This window comes from Pseudophryne corroboree, chromosome 1 (genome assembly GCF_028390025.1).
Source record: "Pseudophryne corroboree isolate aPseCor3 chromosome 1, aPseCor3.hap2, whole genome shotgun sequence".
Lineage (NCBI taxonomy): Eukaryota > Metazoa > Chordata > Amphibia > Anura > Myobatrachidae > Pseudophryne > Pseudophryne corroboree.
Window position 1 is genome coordinate 989,699,964 of NC_086444.1, and position 22,476 is coordinate 989,722,439.

General features: G+C 43.0%; 1 protein-coding gene across 1 annotated transcript in view; it reads right to left on the reverse strand.

Moving 5' to 3' along the window:
- EDNRA (endothelin receptor type A) overlaps nucleotides 1-22,476 on the reverse strand; it is a 76,001-nt gene that overhangs the window by 12,822 nt on the left and 40,703 nt on the right. Inside the window, exon 4 of the mRNA XM_063920586.1 lies at nucleotides 9,715-9,913. Coding sequence (XP_063776656.1) covers nucleotides 9,715-9,913 — 199 coding nt within the window. The remainder of the gene's footprint in view (nucleotides 1-9,714; nucleotides 9,914-22,476) is intronic.

Genomic DNA, 22,476 nt, shown 5'->3' on the forward strand with positions numbered 1-22,476 from the left:
ACAGTTCTTGTCCTAGCTGTACTCCACTCAGTCCGATCAAGTAACAATCTGAATTTCCAAACGTTTTAGGCAATATGGCTGAAACGCTGAAACCTCATTAATTATCTGTATAACATTTGGGCTCAAACTAAATATTCATAGCAAGGAACACTATATTAGTTCCTGATATATAGAAATGAGTATAATTGTGGTGACATTTTACACAAATAGTTTGCCAGCAGAACAAGCATACGAGGTCCAATTTTTTTGCGACACAATCTTTGTGTTCAAGGCAACGCATCAAAAGAGGATATCTGTCTATCTAATACTGTATATAATAATGATGAGTCAATTTACATTGAGGTAAATTAGGTAAATGCCGGCTCTGTGTACTTTGACAAACCAGAAATGTAGCTGAATCAATAGCTTTCAATTAAGGTATGGGCTCTCATATGGTATGGTCCTTCATAAGGAAATATGTTGTAGTAGTGTACGCCTCAAATAATGCAAAATAGTGTATTGTTCTTCATTTTAATAATGGGTGCTAGACAACAATAAAAAGAAGAATAAGGTCGGTAATTAAAATTGCACAGTAAACTTTGTCCAGTTTCATCTCTACTCTTTCATACGGTACTATTATTATTATCCAGAATGATAACTTACCTTTCATCTTCCAAATAAAACATTACAAATAAGTATTACTGCCATACACACAGTGTGAAGTGTGCTTTACAGGTTTCGCTCTTTAAGTCTCTTCTTTTTAAGAGACAATCAAAAATAGAATATTAAACTAAACGTAAAAAGACATTATGCAATTATTTTTTTTTACAAGACCTAAATGAGGATGAGGTTGTGGACTATCATTGGACATTTTCAAGGAATAAAATGAATAAGAATAAAATTGATACATAATTTTATTTGTAAGAATAACATGCATGGCATTATTATTATTATTATTATTATTATTATTATTATTATAATACCGATTTTCTCATTGGAATCTTCCGTTTGTTTATTTCTCATGTTGCAAGTTTTAGATGGCATAATTGTCAGCCAGATACAATGCAGTGATAAACATTGGGTCTGATTCATATGTGTACAAAAACCTGATGATTTGCGTACAAAATACGATGTTTGGAGATCTGCACAGGCGCACAACCCGTTCTGCGCATGTGCATAATGGCTCTTGTGATGTCGCTTGCAACCCCATCAGTTTTTTTTTGAGGGGGTCTGTGACATCGGACACAGACAACCTGGACCCCGGTGTCCGGATTCTATGGCCAGCCTGAGTAAGCTTCAGCTTATGCAGGCTGACCAGTGCCTGTAACCATAGCGAATTGCGACCGATGGTCGCGATGGTGATCTGAGGCTTTGCCTAAGAAGCAGCACTCAGATCCTCGATAATGGTAACAGGAGGCATCTATCTTCTACAGACGCTTCCTGCTGCATTCAAATTTTAATTAGACAGGATTGCACAGCCGCTTCCAACAGCTATAGGCTGCTTTGCAGTATATTCTTTAAAAAAAAATAGTGCCAGCAATCAGGCTTGCAGTAAATGGTTAGTTCCTACAGTGGACCTGACCTATATGCTGTGTGTGTGTGTGTGTGTGTGTGTGTGTGTGTGTGTGTGTGTGTGTGTGTGTGTGTGTGTGTGTGTGTGAGTGGGTGGGCAATACGGCTGCTGTAATGGTTAGCACAGCACTAAGGTCTAGGGTTCAGCTGCCACCGTGGCTCTAACTATGTGGAGTTAGTATATTCTCCCTGAGCTTGCATGTATTTCCTCCAGGTACTCCAGTTTCCTCCCAAACTCCAAAAATTTACTGGTAGGTTAATTGGCTCCCAAATAAAAAATTGTCCCTAGTGTGTATGTATACTGCATGTGGTAGGGAATATAGATTATAAGCTTGGTTGTAGACACATTCACTACACTGATCAGCAATAACATTAAAACCACTGAAAGGCGAAGTGAATAACATTGATTATCTTGTTACAATGGCACCTGTCAAGGGGTAGGATATATTAGGCAGCAAATGAACACTCAGTTGGAAGCAGGAAAAATGGGCACGTGTAAGGATCTGAGCGACTCTGACAAGGGCCAAACTGTGATGACTATGTGACTCGGTCAGTGCACCTCCAAAACAGCAGGTCTTTGGGGTGTTTACGGAATGCACTGGTTAGTACCTATCAAAAGTGGTCCAAGTAAGGACAACTGGGAAAAAAGTGACAAGTCTATCCAGTCTGGTCCTATCTCACAGAAGAGCTACTCTAGCACAAACTGCTGAAAAAGTTAATGCTGTCTATGATAAATAGGTGCCAGAACACACAGTGCATTGCAAGTTGCTGTGTAAGCGCATACCGGTCCAAGCAGGGGCGGATCCAGAAGAAAATCAAAGGGGGGGGGCACCATGATAGGGGAACGGTAATAGTTATATTTACATGCACCTAAGGCACGCGTTCTCCCAGATAAGAGGAGTGGTATCACAGGGGGTGTGGCCTCACAGAATACGCCATCAGGTAATGATTGGCTGTAGGAGCGCATCCTGGTTTATTGCCAATGTTTCACCATGATGAAAAGGCTGATTGGGCCTTGAAATGTTGGTCACCTGTTCCATTAGTTATGGGAGCCTGGAAGGCACCCCAGCACAGTATAATTATTATAGTTTTTAGTTGGTGGTGGCAGGTGCAGCATACCTTGTTTTGGGCACTGCAGTGAGACTCAAACTGCTGGACACGAACTGCCCATCTTTGATTAGCAGAAGCAGCCAGTGGATCTCCAACAAGCAGCATAAGACTTCTGCAGGACAGCCCTGTCACAATCACACGGGCCGCCGTCTCAAAGCTGAGGCTGAGTTTGACTGCACCTAGCATGGTGGTAAAGGAAGTGGAGGAGGAAGTGCTGGGAAACTGTGCGGTGCAGTGAGGGCTAATGAAGCCTTCTGCGCCGTCATAAGTAACAGTCTTACTCAATGCTGGCATTTGAACCCCGTGACTGGGCTGGACTTTGGCTGGCTGGCAGTGGGGAAGGTAGGTTGCAGTGTGAGCAGGGGGAGGCTGGAGCTGCAGCTCCAGCATCCCCATTGGTTACCACACAGACTTGCTGTTAGAGCAGCTGTGGGTCCTAGTGCCTGCCGGCTCTTTTATCAAGTGTGACTGACGGAAATAGCAGTAGTGCTGCTGCTGCTGTTCTCCTTTTGAAAAAATAAGTCAGAAACGACAGGGGGGGGGGGGGGGGGGGCACGGGCCCGAGTGCCCCCTCCCCCCCCTGGATCCGCCTATGGGTCCAAGTGCCCATACTGACCCCTGCCCACTACCAAAAGTGCGTACAATGGGAGCATGAATGTCCGAACTAGACCATGGACAATGGAAGAAGGTGGCCTGGTCTGATGAATCATGTTCTCATTTGCATCATATGGATGGCTGGGTGCATGTGCACTGTTTACCTGGGGAAGAGACAGCACCAGGATGCACTATGGCAGCGTGATACTCTGGGCAATATTCTACTGGAAACTTTGGGTCCTGGTGTTTATGTGAATGTTACTTTGACATTACCACCTGCCTAAACATTGTTGTAGACCAAGTACACCCCTTCATAGCAATTGTATTCCCTGATGGCAGTGGTCTCTTTAGCTGGACAATGCGCAATGCCGCACTGCAAAAATAGTTCAGGAATGATTTGAGGAACATAACAAAGAGTTCAAGTGTTGACTTGGCCCCCAAATTCCCCAGATCTAAATCCGATGAAGCATGTGTGGGATGTACTGGGAAAAAAAGTACGGGTCACAGTGGTGCCGCCTCACAACTTGATGGACATAAATGATCTGCTGCTAATGTATTGGTGCCAGATACCACATGACACCTCCTTAGGTCTTGTGGAGTCTATGCCTCAGAAATACAAAAGGGATTTTTCCCACGCACTCTGCTGGCTGTTAGTAAGAAGAACTATATACTATGTAATAATAGGAAATTTAGAGCTCTTCGTTACATATGTTTTGCAAAAGATATGATAAGCCTCCAGGCCACTTCACGGCTGCTCTATTGCTGGAGGTCCCTAACTAAGCATAGGTCCAAGGCTTGGACCCCACAAAGTCGGCTCAGGCCCGACCACCCCAGGGCAGCACACCATTGAAATACTAAAGTGTTAATATGTGTTAAGAAAGAAGCAGAAGCTATGGGTTAGAAAGTGCTACAAAAATAAGGGTGTTAATAAAATACTCAAAAGAGTAATATTAGTGAAAAAATAGGAGTGTTACATAAGTGCTAAATAAATAATATGGCATGCTACCCCAAGGTGGCCCAGCCCCACCAGACCCGGGGGGTACCACTCCCCAAACCCATACACAGCATAATAATAATAACATCCAATATGGGTCATACAATTGCTTAATATATGGCCACATGATAATGGCACATACAGAACATATCCAGATTGAGAGCTAGTTTACCTGGAGGCACCCCTGTATCCTCCAAATGGCACTACAGGACCCAGCATGCCCTCCTAATGCTGGCTCCATCTATGCCTCTCTGAACTGCAATAAATAGTGGAAAACTGCTCTAATCAAGCTGGTAACAATCCCCAGGTGCTGCGGGAGGGGGTTACTCTAGACAAGAAATACAAAAGGGATTTTTCCCACGCACTCTGCTGGCTGTTAGTAAGAAGAACTATATACTATGTAATAATAGGAAATTTAGAGCTCTTCGTTAAGAGTCTATGCCTCAACAGGTCAGAGCTGTTTTGGTGGCAAGAGAGGGACCTACATAATATTATGCAGTTGGATTTAATGTTATGGCTGAATGGTGTATGTCCCAGTCCAGTGGCGGAACTACCACCAGTGCAAGCGGTGCCTTGCACTGGGGCCCACCGCTGTGAAGGGGCCCAAAGCCTGCGGCATGTAAGGAGTCAAACTGACTCATTACATGCCGCCTGCCGCTATGTGCTGCGGACCACCGAGGGGGTAAGCAGGAGAGCACAGAGACACAGTCACGGGGGGAAGGAGAAGGAGGGTGGGGGACTTGGGAGCCGCAGCAGCGCTATGTAATTGGTGGAGACGCTGCTGCAGCTGTCCCTCTCCTTCCACATAGGCTGGCCGCCGCCGCTGTGAATGCTGGGATGCGCTTCCCTCATCACAGCGGTGGCCAGCCTATGTGGAAGGAGAGGGACAGCTGCAGCGGCGCCTCCACCAATTACATAGTGCTGCTGCGGCTCCCAAGTCCCCCTCCCTCCTCCTCCTTCTCCCCTACCGGGATCTGCCAGAAGCTGCACGTAGGAGCCTGACTGCCTGAGCCAGCGGAGACAGTATCATCTGTTCTTTCTGTCTGTCTGTCTGTCTATCTATCTATCCTGTCTGCCGTAATGTGTAAAAAGGGGGACGCTGTCTGCCGTAATGTGTAAAAAAGGGGACACTGCCATAAAAGTGTAAAAAGGGGACGCTGTCTGATGTAATATGTAAAAAGGGGACACTGTCTTCCGTAATGTGTAGAAAGGGGACGCTGTCTACCGTAAAAGTGTAAATAGGGGGACTGTCTGCTGTAATGTGGAAAAAGGGGACGCTGTCTGCCGTAATGTGTAAAAAGGGAACAATATCTGCCATAATGTGTAAAAAAGGGGACGCTGTCTGCCATAATGTGTAAAAAGCGGGACGCTGTCTGCCATAATGTGTAGAAAGGGGACGCTGTCTGCCGTAAAAGTGTAAAAAGGGGGACTGTCTGCTGTAATGTGGAAAAAGGGGACGCTGTCTGCCGTAATGTGTAAAAAAGGGACAATATCTGCCGTAATGTGTAAAAAAGGGGATGCTGTCTCCAGTAAAAGTGTAAAAAGGAGGACGCTGTCTGCTGTAATGTGTAAAAAGGGGACACTGTCTGCCGTAATGTGTAAAAAGGGGACGCTGTCTGCCGTAATGTGTAAAAAAGGGGATGCTGTGTGCCGTAATGTGTAGAAAGGGGACTCTGTCTGAAGTAATGTGTAAAAAGGGGACGCTGTCTGCCGTAAAGTGTAGAAAGTGGACTCAGTCTACCATAATGTGTAAAAAGGGGACAATATCTGCCGTAATGTGTAAAAAAGGGGACGCTGTCTCCAGCAAAAGTGTAAAAAGGGGGACTGTCTGCCGTAATGTGTAGAAAAGGGGGACTGTCTGCCGTAATGTGTAAAAAGGGGACGCTGTCTGCCATAATATGTAAAAAGGGGATGCTGTCTGCCGTAATGTGTAAAAGGTAGACTCTGCCGTAATGTGTAAAAAGGGGACGCTGTCTGCCGTAATGTGTAAAAAAGGGGGACTGTCTGCCGTAATGTGTAAAAAAGGGGACTCTGCCGTAATGTGTAAAAAGGGAACGCTGTCTGCCGTAATGTGTAAAAAGGGCTCTACCTGGTGTAGTGGCGCTACTGTGCGGCGTAATTTAAATAATGGAGACTACTGTGCACTGTAATATGAATTGGGATTATTTTGTGGCCACACCCCTTCCCCATGAAGCCACGCCCTTATATTTTTTGTGCGCACTGCCCCTATTTTACATAAAGGGGGGAGGGGTAGCGCTGATGCCATTTCTTGCACACAGTGCTAAAATGTCCAGTTACGGCACTGTTGCTAGATATCCATTTCCCTGGCCCTGAGCAGGTCCCCTCACCAGATCCTCTCCAGCACAGTGCCGTAACTGGACACCCCCCCCTCTCTACATCCTAAATCTAGAACACAGCCACATCCTAAACCTGAACGGATCCCATCTGTATGTGTATCTCTACCCTGTTATGTCATAGTGTATTTTGCATCCCCGAGTGCCGCTGAATACACCTGTGTGGCCAGCAATCCCTTTTTGAAATAATATATCAATACCTATACATTATATATATATATATATATATATATGGGAGAGAATAAGAGATCCTTTTTGCGCTCTAAAATTGGACCTATACCTTTGATTGTACTCAATAATTTTATTAAGGGGCAAGCTTCTACACAGAGATGGTCCCCTGTCGAACAAGACCAAAAATAGAAATCAAGAAATAGTATATCTCTGTGGAGCGCACTTAATGACTGAAATAAATATATTTATTTATGTATAATACAATTTAATATGGTTATATTGGTTTCTGACAAAAAGAGGATGACATCACACAAACACCCTTTAAACTTTAAAACATCTGTTGCTTTTTATTGCTAAAATAATTAAATTTCAATACTGATAAAAAATGATGTACACTTTTACAATGTGTTATTGTTCATTACAGCCAAAAAATTGAATAACAACTTTTCCAAACAATAAAAGATTTTTTTCACTCAACGCGTTTCGTCATATGTCGACTTCTTCAGGAGTGTTTTTTATGAAAAGGTAATTAATTAGTTTGAAACAGCTGTATTTTCACAAAATTATAATCCATATTTTACTAAGAATTATTATGTATAATTAACTTCCATAGTTTTGTAGTATTTAATGAATCTTCCTATTTGCGACCATCTGATGGTTAATATTAATCTTCCAAATGCTTGTAATTAATTTGTCCAAATTTTTATTTAATTTACCTACAATACTTTCATATGTCCAAAATATATATATGAGGATCCGGCAATGGGATAAATAATATTAAGCTTCTTTAATTTCCCAGCAGCTCTCCTTGTGTGTCCTCATACACAGAGATCCAAAAGTGGAAAAACAAGCCTTTGGAAGATTAAAATTAACCATCAGATGGTCGCAAATAGGAAGATTCATTAAATACTACAAAACTATGGAAGTTAATTATACATAATAATTCTTAGTAAAATATGGATTATAATTTTGTGAAAATACAGCTGTTTCAAACTAATTAATTACCTTTTCATAAAAAACACTCCTGAAGAAGTCGACATACGACGAAACGCGTTGAGTGAAAAAATCTTTTATTGTTTGGAAAAGTTGTTATTCAATTTTTTGGCTGTAATGAACAATAACACATTGTAAAAGTGTACATCATTTTTTATCAGTATTGAAATTTAATTATTTTAGCAATAAAAAGCAACAGATGTTTTAAAGTTTAAACGGTGTTTGTGTGATGTCATCCTCTTTTTGTCAGAAACCAATATAACCATATTAAATTGTATTATACATAAATAAATATATTTATTTCAGTCATTAAGTGCGCTCCACAGAGATATACTATTTCTTGATAGATATATATATATATATATATATATATATATATCAGGGACGTGCAATGAGCTAAATGGCTCAGGAGGCACTGGCTAGCATCAGAGCCAGATTTACACGCAATATTTGAACCAAAGGATACATATGGTCATTTTACACAGGTGCAGCAGTGTATACTGCTGGAAATTTTGGTGAGTATTGATAAGAAATGTGCAGAAAAGATAGGCAGGGGAGGCACTGCGTCACCTGCCATAGACTTTTTACTCCAGAGTTTTGGCTATAAAAATTATTAGAATAATGCAAAGAAGATATTTCAAACAAATTCTTTGTATTTTTCACATACTTTATACAGTCAAAACTCTAGCACAAACATTGGTATGACAGGAAAGGCTCTGCCTCACCTGACCCACCCCACCGCACCGCACGTCACTGATGGATATATATATATATATATTTATTTATTTTATATGGGAGCATGCAAAGAATCCCTAATTTGGAGTTGGGGGTGAGGTGGTGAACTTGGACGGGATGAGGAAGGGGGGGGGGGGCAAAGCATTTTGTTGCACCTGTGCCCACTGCTCGCTAGTTCCACCACTGTCCCAGTCAATCATAGTAACTATGATAATCAGGAGTATTTTTTGGTGAATAAAATTGAGGGACTGGTGTGCATGATTTATGGGTCAGAAAATGGCAGCAAATAAGTGCATATTTTCTTTATAGCACTGTCTGAAATAGTGTCCTTCGATAATTGTTATGATACTGAATAAAGTTATACGTCTCAGATGAAATACTGTATTGCACTGAAATAAATCATTTTGTTGATATTCATTCTGCACTACAGTATAAGGACACCATATTACTCTGTTTGGGGCAGTAAAATCTTGATTTACCCTACTGATAAACAGTCATCTGATCCATCCACAAAGGTTTAGGGCCTGAGTCAAAGAGGTACAGTACGCTAATGCATTTGTTTGCTAATGCAAATTTGTATGCAGTGGATGTGCCAAAATATGCTACTGCTGCAGCCGCTTGGAAATGTATGGAGACGCCTGTCAGCCTCGGAGATCCAAGCAAATGCAGAAACATTCAGCGATGGTCGTAAATCTTTCAATAATCAACCAATGGTTATGCAGAATGGGCATGGGACCTGAGATGCTGGCGCCATATTTTCTGTGAATGGGATTGCAGATGTAGAAACACAACCCTGATAAAGGTGGAAACAAGCCTACATTTTTCCTGCCACCCATTACCTCCTCGAAACACTCCCTGACTGCCAATCACTTTGTGGAGAAATCCTCACCGCGAGCAACATCGCTAAAGTACGTTGACACACGCGCAGTGTGACTGTAAATATCAGCATTGCATAAATCTCTGATTCAGGCCCTTAGTTTGTAGTAAATTATTGTACTTTCCAACAGAAATTCAGACAGTACTACTACTTCCTCTCCTCAGGATGTGAACTGTGTGAACTGAAGACATTCCTATACAGTATGTAACAAACATACAGACTAGGTTACTAAAGGAATTTCTCTGTAATAGTTCTGAAATTATTAACATGATTTAGGAGCAATAAAAGTGTAGCTATCCCTGATTGCATGCACTTCATATACACGGTATACATACCTCCATAAATGGAGATGTAGCGTTGAACATGCAAGTTCGGTATTGTTCACCCCGGTAGTCAAATTTTATCATGACAAATCCAATCGCTTCAGGGATTGCAAGGACAAATGAAAGAACCCAGATAGAAATGATTTCAATGGCTGTGATCAGAGGGATTCCATTGCCTTGAACTCGGCTCCATGATACAACTGCTCTGTACCTGAAATTAAGAATATGTTCATTTAGTCTGAAATGTTTAACAAGCAAAGCAAAGTCTGTGCATATTGTATTCACATCATTCTAATTTTTACCATTTCACACTGTTTTCGTGTATCTGTTTTTTATTTGTTTTTGGCAGTGGACTAAGTTACAACAACCAACTATTGTAATTCATAAAAGTCTGATTAATGGTGGTCATTCCGAGTTGTTCGCTAGCTGTTTTCGGTCGCTGCGCATCGATCAGGCAAAAAAACTGCACTTCTGCGCATGCGTATGCAGCACAATGCGCACATGCGACGTACTTTCACAACAGCCGATGCAGTTTCACACAAGGTCTAGCGACGCTTTTCAATCGCATTGCTGGCCGCAGAGTGATTGACAGGAAGTGGGTATTTCTGGGAGGTAACTGACCGTTTTCGGGGAGTGTGTTGAAAAACGCAGGCGTGTCAGATTCAAACGCAGGCGTGCCTGGGGAAACGCAGGCGTGGTTTGCCGAACGCAGGGCGTGTTTGTGACGTCAAAACAGGAACTAAACAGTCTGAAGTGATCACAAGCTAGGAGTAGGTCTGGAGCTGCTCAGAAACGGCACTATCTTTTATTGTAGCAGCGCTGCGATCCTGTCCCAGAGGGCGGCGGCTTAGCATTTGTACGGCTGCTAAAAGCAGCTAGCGAGCGAACAACTCGGAATGAGGGCCATTATCTGAATTGGAATCTGTAAACTGTGGAACAAGTGAAACCTATAACCTGTATGTAAGAATAGGGTAACTTGTGTATTGCAGCTTTCACACATACAGTAGGGTTAATATTAGAGATGTGCACTTGAAATTTTTCGGGTTTTGTGTTTTGGTTTTGGGTTCGGTTCCGCGGCCGTGTTTTGGGTTCGACCGCGTTTTGGCAAAACCTCACCGAATTTTTTTTGTCGGATTCGGGTGTGTTTTGGATTCGGGTGTTTTTTTCAAAAAACACTAAAAAACAGCTTAAATCATAGAATTTGGGGGTCATTTTGATCCCAAAGTATTATTAACCTCAAAAACCATAATTTCCACTCATTTTCAGTCTATTCTGAATACCTCACACCTCACAATATTATTTTTAGTCCTAAAATTTGCACCGAGGTCGCTGGTTGACTAAGCTAAGCGACCCTAGTGGCCGACACAAACACCTGGCCCATCTAGGAGTGGCACTGCAGTGTCACGCAGGATGGCCCTTCCAAAAAACACTCCCCAAACAGCACATGACGCAAAGAAGAAAAAAAGAGGCGCAATGAGGTAGCTGTGTGAGTAAGATAAGCGACCCTAGTGGCCGACACAAACACCTGGCCCATCTAGGAGTGGCACTGCAACGTCACGCAGGATGGCCCTTCCAAAAAACACTCCCCAAACAGCACATGACGCAAAGAAGAAAAAAAGAGGCGCAATGAGGTAGCTGTGTGAGTAAGATAAGCGACCCTAGTGGCCGACACAAACACCTGGCCCATCTAGGAGTGGCACTGCAGTGGCACGCAGGATGGCCCTTCCAAAAAACACTCCCCAAACAGCACATGACGCAAAGAAAAAAAGAGGCGTTATGAGGTAGCTGTGTGAGTAAGATAAGCGACCCTAGTGGCCGACACAAACACCTGGCCCATCTAGGAGTGGCACTGCAGTGTCACGCAGGATGGCCCTTCCAAAAAACACTCCCCACACAGCACATGACGCAAAGAAGAAAAAAAGAGGCGCAATGAGGTAGCTGTGTGAGTAAGATAAGCGACCCTAGTGGCCGACACAAACACCTGGCCCATCTAGGAGTGGCACTGCAGTGGCACGCAGGATGGCCCTTCCAAAAAACACTCCCCAAACAGCACATGACGCAAATAAAAATGAAAGAAAAAAGAGGTGCAAGATGGAATTGTCCTTGGGCCCTCCCACCCACCCTTATGTTGTATAAACAGGACATGCACACTTTAACCAACCCATCATTTCAGTGACAGGGTCTGCCACACGACTGTGACTGAAATGACGGGTTGGTTTGGACCCCCACCGAAAAAGAAGCAATTAATCTCTCCTTGCACAAACTGGCTCTACTGAGGCAAGATGTCCACCTCATCATCATCCTCCGATATATCACCGTGTACATCCCGCTCCTCACAGATTATCAATTCGTCCCCACTGGAATCCACCATCTCAGCTCCCTGTGTACTACTTTGTGGAGGCAATTGCTGCTGGTCAATGTCTCCACGGAGGAATTGATTATAATTCATTTTAATGAACATCATCTACTCCACATTTTCTGGAAGTAACCTCGTACGCCGATTGCTGACAAGGTGAGCGGCGGCACTAAACACTCTTTCGGAGTACACACTTGTGGGAGGGCAACTTAGGTAGAATAAAGCCAGTTTGTGCAAGGGCCTCCAAATTGCCTCTTTTTCCTGCCAGTATAAGTACGGACTGTCTGACGTGCCTACTTGGATGCGGTCACTCATATAATCCTCCACCATTCTTTCAATGGGGAGAGAATCATATGCAGTGACAGTAGACGACATGTCCGTAATCGTTGTCAGGTCCTTCAGTCCGGACCAGATGTCAGCATCAGCAGTCGCTCCAGACTGCCCTGCATCACCGCCAGCGGGTGGGCTCGGAATTCTGAGCCTTTTCCTCGCACCCCCAGTTGCGGGAGAATGTGAAGGAGGAGATGTTGACAGGTCGCGTTCCGCTTGACTTGACAATTTTGTCACCAGCAGGTCTTTGAACCCCAGCAGACTTGTGTCTGCCGGAAAGAGAGATCCAAGGTAGGTTTTAAATCTAGGATCGAGCACGGTGGCCAAAATGTAGTGCTCTGATTTCAACAGATTGACCACCCGTGAATCCTTGTTAAGCGAATTAAGGGCTCCATCCACAAGTCCCACATGCCTAGCGGAATCGCTCCCTTTTAGCTCCTCCTTCAATGCCTCCAGCTTCTTCTGCAAAAGCCTGATGAGGGGAATGACCTGACTCAGGCTGGCAGTGTCTGAACTGACTTCACGTGTGGCAAGTTCAAAAGGTTGCAGAACCTTGCACAACGTTGAAATAATTCTCCACTGCGCTTGAGACAGGTACATTCCACCTCCTATATCGTGCTCAATTGTATAGGCTTGAATGGCCTTTTGCTGCTCCTCCAACCTCTGAAGCATATAGAGGGTTGAATTCCACCTCGTTACCACTTCTTGCTTCAGATGATGGCAGGGCAGGTTCAGGCGTTTTTGGTGGTGCTCCAGTCTTCTGTACGTGGTGCCTGTCCTCCGAAAGTGTCCCGCAATTCTTCTGGCCACCGACAGCATCTCTTGCACGCCCCTCTCGTTTTTTAAATAATTCTGCACCACCAAATTCAAGGTATGTGCAAAACATGGGACGTGCTGGAATTTGCCCATATTTAATGCACACACAATATTGCTGGCGTTGTCCGATGCCACAAATCCACAGGAGAGTCCAATTGGGGTAAGCCATTCCGCGATGATCTTCCTCAGTTGCCGTAAGAGGTTTTCAGCTGTGTGCGTATTCTGGAAACTGGTGATACAAAGCGTAGCCTGCCTAGGAAAGAGTTGGCGTTTGCGAGATGCTGCTACTGGTGCCGCCGCTGCTGTTCTTGCGGCGGGCGTCCATACATCTACCCAGTGGGCTGTCACAGTCATATAGTCCTGACCCTGCCCTGCTCCACTTGTCCACTTGTCCACATGTCCGTGGTTAAGTGGACATTGGGTACAACTGCATTTTTTAGGACACTGGTGAGTCTTTTTCTGACGTCCGTGTACATTCTCGGTATCGCCTGCCTAGAGAAGTGGAACCTAGATGGTATTTGGTAACGGGGGCACACTCCCTCAAGAAATTGTCTAGTTCCCTGTGAACTAACGGCGGATACCGGACGCACGTCTAACACCAACATAGTTGTCAAGGCCTCAGTTATCCGCTTTGCAACAGGATGACTGCTGTGATATTTCATCTTCCTCGCAAAGGACTGTTGGACAGTCAATTGCTTGGTGGAAGTAGTAAAAGTGGGCTTACGACTTCCCCTCTGGGATGACCATCGACTCCCAGCAGCAACAACAGCAGCGCCAGCAGCAGTAGGCGTTACACGCAAGGATGCATCGGAGGAATCCCAGGCAGGAGAGGACTCGTCAGAATTGCCAGTGACATGGCCTGCAGGACTATTGGCATTCCTTGGGAAGGAGGAAATTGACACTGAGGGAGTTGGTGGTGTGGTTTGCGTGAGCTTGGTTACAAGAGGAAGGGATTTACTGGTCAGTGGACTGCTTCCGCTGTCGCCCAAAGTTTTTGAACTTGTCACTGACTTATTATGAATGCGCTGCAGGTGACGTATAAGGGAGGATGTTCCGAGGTGGTTAACGTCCTTACCCCTACTTATTACAGCTTGACAAAGGCAACACACGGCTTGACAAATGTTGTCCGCATTTCTGGTGAAATACTTCCACACCGAAGAGCTGATTTTTTTGGTATTTTCACCAGGCATGTCAACGGCCCTATTCCTCCCACGGACAACAGGTGTCTCCCCGGGTGCCTGACTTAAACAAACCACCTCACCATCAGAATCCTCCTGGTCAATTTCCTCCCCAGCGCCAGCAACACCCATATCCTCCTCATCCTGGTGTACTTCAACACTGACATCTTCAATCTGACTATCAGGAACTGGACTGCGGGTGCTCCTTCCAGCACTTGCAGGGGGCGTGCAAATGGTGGAAGGCGCATGCTCTTCACGTCCAGTGTTGGGAAGGTCAGGCATCGCAAACGACACAATTGGACTCTCCTTGTGGATTTGGGATTTCGAAGAACGCACAGTTCTTTGCGGTGCTTTTGCCAGCTTGAGTCTTTTCATTTTTCTAGCGAGAGGCTGAGTGCTTTCATCCTCATGTGAAGCTGAACCACTAGCCATGAACATAGGCCAGGGCCTCAGCCGTTCCTTGCCACTCCGTGTGGTAAATGGCATATTGGCAAGTTTACGCTTCTCCTCCGACAATTTTATTTTAGATTTTGGAGTCCTTTTTTTACTGATATTTGGTGTTTTGGATTTTACATGCTCTGTACTATGACATTGGGCATCGGCCTTGGCAGACGACGTTGCTGGCATTTCATCGTCTCGGCCATGACTAGTGGCAGCAGCTTCAGCACGAGGTGGAAGTGGATCTTGATCTTTCCCTAATTTTGGAACCTCAACATTTTTGTTCTCCATATTTTAATAGGCACAACTAAAAGGCACCTCAGGTAAACAATAGAGATGGATGGATACTAGTATACTTATGGATGGACCAGCGACTGCCGACACAGAGGTAGCTACAGCCGTGGACTACCGTACTGTGTCTGCTGCTAATATAGACTGGATGATAATGAGATGAAATTAATATATATATATATATATATAATATCACTAGTACTGCAGCCGGACAGGTATATATATTTATTATGTAATGACTGATGACGGACCTGCTGGACACTGTCAGCTCAGCAGCACCGCAGACTGCTACAGTAAGCTACTATAGTAGTATGTATCAAGAAGAAAGAAAAAAAAAACACGGGTAGGTGGTATACAATTATGGATGGACCAGCGACTGCCGACACAGAGGTAGCTACAGCCGTGGACTACCGTACTGTGTCTGCTGCTAATATAGACTGGATGATAATGAGATGAAATTAATATATATATATATATATATATATATATAATATCACTAGTACTGCAGCCGGACAGGTATATATATTTATTATGTAATGACTGATGACGGACCTGCTGGACACTGTCAGCTCAGCAGCACCGCAGACTGCTACAGTAAGCTACTATAGTAGTATGTATCAAGAAGAAAAAAAAAAAAAAAAACACGGGTAGGTGGTATACAATTATGGATGGACCAGGGACTGCCGACACAGAGGTAGCTACAGCCGTGGACTACCGTACTGTGTCTGCTGCTAATATAGACTGAATGATAATGAGATGAAATTAATATATATATATATATATATAATATCACTAGTACTGCAGCCGGACAGGTATATATATTTATTATGTAATGACTGATGACGGACCTGCTGGACACTGTCAGCTCAGCAGCACCGCAGACTGCTACAGTAAGCTACTATAGTAGTATGTATCAAGAAGAAAAAAAAAAAAAAAAAACACGGGTAGGTGGTATACAATTATGGATGGACCAGCGACTGCCGACACAGAGGTAGCTACAGCCGTGGACTACCGTACTGTGTCTGCTGCTAATATAGACTGGATGATAATGAGATGAAATTAATATATATATATATATATATATATAATATCACTAGTACTGCAGCCGGACAGGTATATATATTTATTATGTAATGACTGATGACGGACCTGCTGGACACTGTCAGCTCAGCAGCACCGCAGACTGCTACAGTAAGCTATTATAGTAGTATGTATCAAGAAGATAGAAAAAAAAAACACGGGTAGGTGGTATACAATTATGGATGGACCAGCGACTGCCGACACAGAGGTAGCTACAGCCGTGGACTACCGTACTGTGTCTGCTGCTAATATAGACTGGATGATAATGAGATGAAATTAATATATATATATATATATATATATATATATAATATCACTAGTACTGCAGCCGGACAGGTATATATATTTATTATTTAATGACTGATGACGGACCTGCTGGACACTGTCAGCTCAGCAGCACCGCAGACTGCTACAGTAAGCTACTATAGTAGTATGTATCAAGAAGAAAGAAAAAAAAAAACATGGGTAGGTGGTATACAATTATGGATGGACCAGCGACTGCCGACACAGAGGTAGCTACAGCCGTGGACTACCGTACTGTGTCTGCTGCTAATATAGACTGGATGATAATGAGATGAAATTAATATATATATATATATATAATATCACTAGTACTGCAGCCGGACAGGTATATATATTTATTATGTAATGACTGATGACGGACCTGCTGGACACTGTCAGCTCAGCAGCACCGCAGACTGCTACAGTAAGCTACTATAGTAGTATGTATCAAGAAGAAAAAAAAAACACGTGTAGGTGGTATACAATTATGGATGGACCAGCGACTGCCGACACAGAGGTAGATACAGCCGTAAACTACCGTACTGTGTCTGCTGCTAATATAGACTGGATGATAATGAGATGAAATTAATATATATATATATATATATATATATATAATATCACTAGTACTGCAGCCGGACAGGTATATATATTTATTATGTAATGACTGATGACGGACCTGCTGGACACTGTCAGCTCAGCAGCACCGCAGACTGCTACAGTAAGCTATTATAGTAGTATGTATCAAGAAGAAAAAAAAAAAAAAAAACCACGGGTAGGTGGTATACAATTATGGATGGACCAGGGACTGCCGACACAGAGGTAGCTACAGCCGTGGACTACCGTACTGTGTCTGCTGCTAATATAGATTGGATGATAATGAGATGAAATTAATATATATATATATATATATATAATATCACTAGTACTGCAGCCGGACAGGTATATATATTTATTATGTAATGACTGATGACGGACCTGCTGGACACTGTCAGCTCAGCAGCACCGCAGACTGCTACAGTAAGCTACTATAGTAGTATGTATCAAGAAGAAAGAAAAAAAAAAAACACGGGTAGGTGGTATACAATTATGGATGGACCAGCGACTGCCGACACAGAGGTAGCTACAGCCGTGGACTACCGTACTGTGTCTGCTGCTAATATAGACTGGATGATAATGAGATGAAATTAATATATATATATATATATATATATATATAATATCACTAGTACTGCAGCCGGACAGGTATATATATTTATTATGTAATGACTGATGACGGACCTGCTGGACACTGTCAGCTCAGCAGCACCGCAGACTGCTACAGTAAGCTATTATAGTAGTATGTATCAAGAAGAAAGAAAAAAAAAAAACACGGGTAGGTGGTATACAATTATGGATGGACCAGCGACTGCCGACACAGAGGTAGCTACAGCCGTGGACTACCGTACTGTGTCTGCTGCTAATATAGACTGGATGATAATGAGATGAAATTAATATATATATATATATAATATCACTAGTACTGCAGCCGGACAGGTATATATATTTATTATTTAATGACTGATGACGGACCTGCTGGACACTGTCAGCTCAGCAGCACCGCAGACTGCTACAGTAAGCTACTATAGTAGTATGTATCAAGAAGAAAGAAAAAAAAAACACGGGTAGGTGGTATACAATTATGGATGGACCAGCGACTGCCGACACAGAGGTAGCTACAGCCGTGGACTACCGTACTGTGTCTGCTGCTAATATAGACTGGATGATAATAAGATGAAATTAATATATATATATATATATATATATATAATATCACTAGTACTGCAGCCGGACAGGTATATATATTTATTATGTAATGACTGATGACGGACCTGCTGGACACTGTCAGCTCAGCAGCACCGCAGACTGCTACAGTAAGCTACTATAGTAGTATGTATCAAGAAGAAAGAAAAAAAAAAACACGGGTAGGTGGTATACAATTATGGATGGACCAGCGACTGCCGACACAGAGGTAGCTACAGCCGTGGACTACCGTACTGTGTCTGCTGCTAATATAGACTGGATGATAATGAGATGAAATTAATATATATATATATATATATATATATATAATATCACTAGTACTGCAGCCGGACAGGTATATATATTTATTATGTAATGACTGATGACGGACCTGCTGGACACTGTCAGCTCAGCAGCACCGCAGACTGCTACAGTAAGCTACTATAGTAGTATGTATAAAGAAGAAGAAAGAAAAGAAAAAAACGGGTAGGTGGTATACAATATTATATATATATTATATACAATTATATATATATATATATATATATTAAACTGGTGGTGATTATTAAACTGGTGGTCAGGTCACTGGTCACACTATCAGCAACTTGCAAGTAGTACTCCTAAGCAGACAATCACAATATATATTATACTGGTGGTCAGTGTGGTCACAATGGCAGTGTGGCACTCTGGCAGCAAAAGTGTGCACTGTACGTTATATGTACTCCTGAGTCCTGCTCTCAGACTCTAACTGCTCCCCACTGTCAGTGTCTCCCCCCACAAGTCAGATATACATTATACAGTCACACTATCTATCTATCACTTCAGCAAGTAGTAGTACTCCTCCTAATGCTCCCCAAAATTACTACTGTGTCTCTCTCTACTCTAGTCTCACTCTCTTCTCTATAAACGGAGAGGACGCCAGCCACGTCCTCTCCCTATGAATCTCAATGCACGTGTGAAAATGGCGGCGACGCGCGGCTCCTTATATAGAATCCGAGTCTCGCGATAGAATCCGAGCCTCGCGAGAATCCGACAGCGGGATGATGACGTTCGGGCGCGCTCGGGTTTACCGAGCAAGGCGGGAAGATCCGAGTCGCTCGGACCCGTGTAAAAAAACATGAAGTTCGGGCGGGTTCGGTTTCCGAGGAACCGAACCCGCTCATCTCTAGTTAATATTTGTCACAATCCGCATCTCAGGTGCGGATGGGCTGTGATAAATTCACCCATATTTGCATTGCGATATTTGAATACATGCCAAGAATGCTCTGTCCTTAAGAATCTGCAAATCTTTCCCCTGCACTTCTCAGGGTATTTTTTGCAAAAACTACCCTGAGACTGCATGTGTCGCCGTCTACCACCCCAAGCCCAACCCTGCCACCCCCCTCTCCCTGCTAAGCTAACATTTACCTCACGCTGCAACACCCAGGGATTGGTGTCCAGCTCCTTCTCTCTGTGACCCCGGTTAGCTGATCGGTTCTGTAAACTGAGATGCTGGACAGGAGTATCACAGAATCAGCTGACCGGGGTCACAGAGAGAAGGAGCAGGACACCGATCCCTGGCTGCAGCAGCGTGCAGGTAAGTTTTATTCTATTATTTTCTTATTCAACTTTTTATTTTCTTCAGTGATCAGCCTGTGTTCTATTTAATCAGCCTGTGTTCTATTTAGACACACTAGTCTGTTCACAGGTATCCGTTCCTTGCTCTGTTCTGTCACAGCATGGCAGGAGTAGGGGAATTGGAGGAGAGCCCTAATAACACCATCTGAAAATGGCTTTATAATCACATGGCTCCCTCCATTTTTTTTTTAAATTTCATTTTAGTAAATTTGGGCAGATAACATTTCGCATTACAAGTGTGGGAAATGTGATCTGCAACTGAAACAAATGCGATATTAAGAGCTTGTAGGAGATTTTTGCGAATTGTCCTCCAAATTGCCCTTTCATGCATTTCTGTGATACTACAATACTGTGAAAAGGGTGTGAAAACAACCACTTTCACATTATTTTAGTATACATAATATTGATAAATATGCTCCAGATTGCGTTACAAGCTGATCATTTAAAACCCCCTTTTATCTATCTTCAATTTCCTCTGAAGATCACAGTTTGTATTTGTGTACCTGCTGCTTTGAATTACTGAAGATTATACCACTGGCTTTGATGGAAATTTAGTATTTGTTTCTTCTGAGAAGTGAGGTCACTGCTAGCTGTGTAGGATGTTCTGTCTAGTGCTGATCCACATCTGGCTGTTTTATTATAAGAGCAGTAATACACATTCTGTACGCAGATGTCGTCTGTGTTGCAGTGTAAGCAGATAGAGATCACAGAAGTGCTGTTGGATTCATGTCTCCTGCTGCCTGTCAGAGTCCCAGTTTCATTAATGACCTTTTACCAAATTCTTAACAAATGTGTCAGATGGTAGCTCTTGCTTTACTCACGTGTGTGTTAAAACAATGGTACCTGAACATCATGGAGCAGCAAAGGCCATGCCAAGTCATTAAAAATGTGGGGTATTAAATGACTACATGCAATACCATGACTTTTACCACAATTATAATCCATCCGGGATATAAATGGGAAATTTAGACTTTAAAGTTGTATAACAATTTCTATGAATCTGCCAATTTCTATGAATCTATGAATTTGTTTTCCTTAGCATACAAATTTGCCTATTTTATGTTTATTTATTTATCAGTTTATTACAATTATTAAACCAAAGTTACTTTTGGTTCTAACAGCAAATACATATCTTAGATATTAAGGAGAGTAATAATAAGTAGATAGCTCATAGTCACAGTTCAGGAAAAGTTGTGAACTGTTGTGGTGTGTACAAGACACGATGGTTAAACTGGTACTGTTATAAATTATTAGACTATATCAGAGGTTTCAAGGCACCCTAATGGTCCAGGTTTTGGGTGTATCCATGTTGGGCCACAGGTAACTGAATTAGTACCTCAATCAGTTTGATTTAAACATCTGTGCTGAGCCATGGATATCTTTAAAACCTGCACTGTTGTGGTGCCTTGAGGACTGAGTTTGGGAACCACTGGGCTGTATGGTTTTTGCTTTCAAAGAACTCCTAACTTCTTCTTGTTTGTGAATGCCAGAATTGCTGTATTGAACAACCATAAATGTCCCAGACTCTGTGACATGTGTTGTGACTATACAGAAGCATACTGTAAGAGGAGGGGGCCCGTATGCAGTATTCATTTTGGCCCCCTCCTTTGTCTCTAGCTGGCAGTGTGGTCTCTGTCAACAGCGGTGCTAGTAATGCGGCGGACATTTTCCCTGTAATACCCCTGCTGCGCATGTGCAAAATGCCAGGAAAATGACAGCTGCACCATTTTCCTCGTGATTTTGCAAGACTGACACAGCAAACACGTGACTTCCGGAGAGGTGAGTATAGAAGAAATTGGTGCAGCATATGCAGTGTGGGTCCCCCCTTGACCCAGTGGGCCCATGTGCACCGGACACACTGCACTTATTATAGATACGCCACTGTCACTATCTGGTCCATGTACTATATGGTCCATGCACACATACCACGGAGTAAAAGCCGCGACTGCTTCACCTGTTACCACTGTTGAAGCAGAAACCAGCTACCGTAATTGTTACAATAATAAACCTGCCGAGGCAGTGTAGGCAAATAGCACAGACACTGGACTCACCCTGTCTCCGGAGTCCTGTCCTGTGCAGATACAGCAGGGATTTTTCCCCATTATTATTATTATTATTAATATTATTGTTATTATTATTATTATTATTATTATTAAACAAACTATATTGCATACTTGCATTCTCTCCCAAAATGGCCGAAAGCCTCCTGAAAATCGTGTGGTTCTCCCGGCCACCTGGAAGAGTGGGAAAGTCTCCCGGAGCCGGCTTACACCCGCTTACAAAATTCTATAGTACAGTATATTAGTGTGGAGTCTGTCTATTCTACCCTTGCTTGCATGGGTTTTATCCGATTATTCCTTTTCCTTCCACATTCCAAAGACACCAGTAAGTTATTTGGCTTCAGATAAGAACATATCACTAATGTGTGTGTGCACATGTGATAGGGAACTTCTAAGCACCACTGGGCTGGGACTAACGTGAAGGACAGAAATATTCTCTGTAGAGCACTGCGGAATATGTATGTGCTGCATATATAAATAATAAATAGTATATAACAGCAGGGGAAAACTTGAACCTACCTGGGGCTTAGCTAGGGTTGATGAA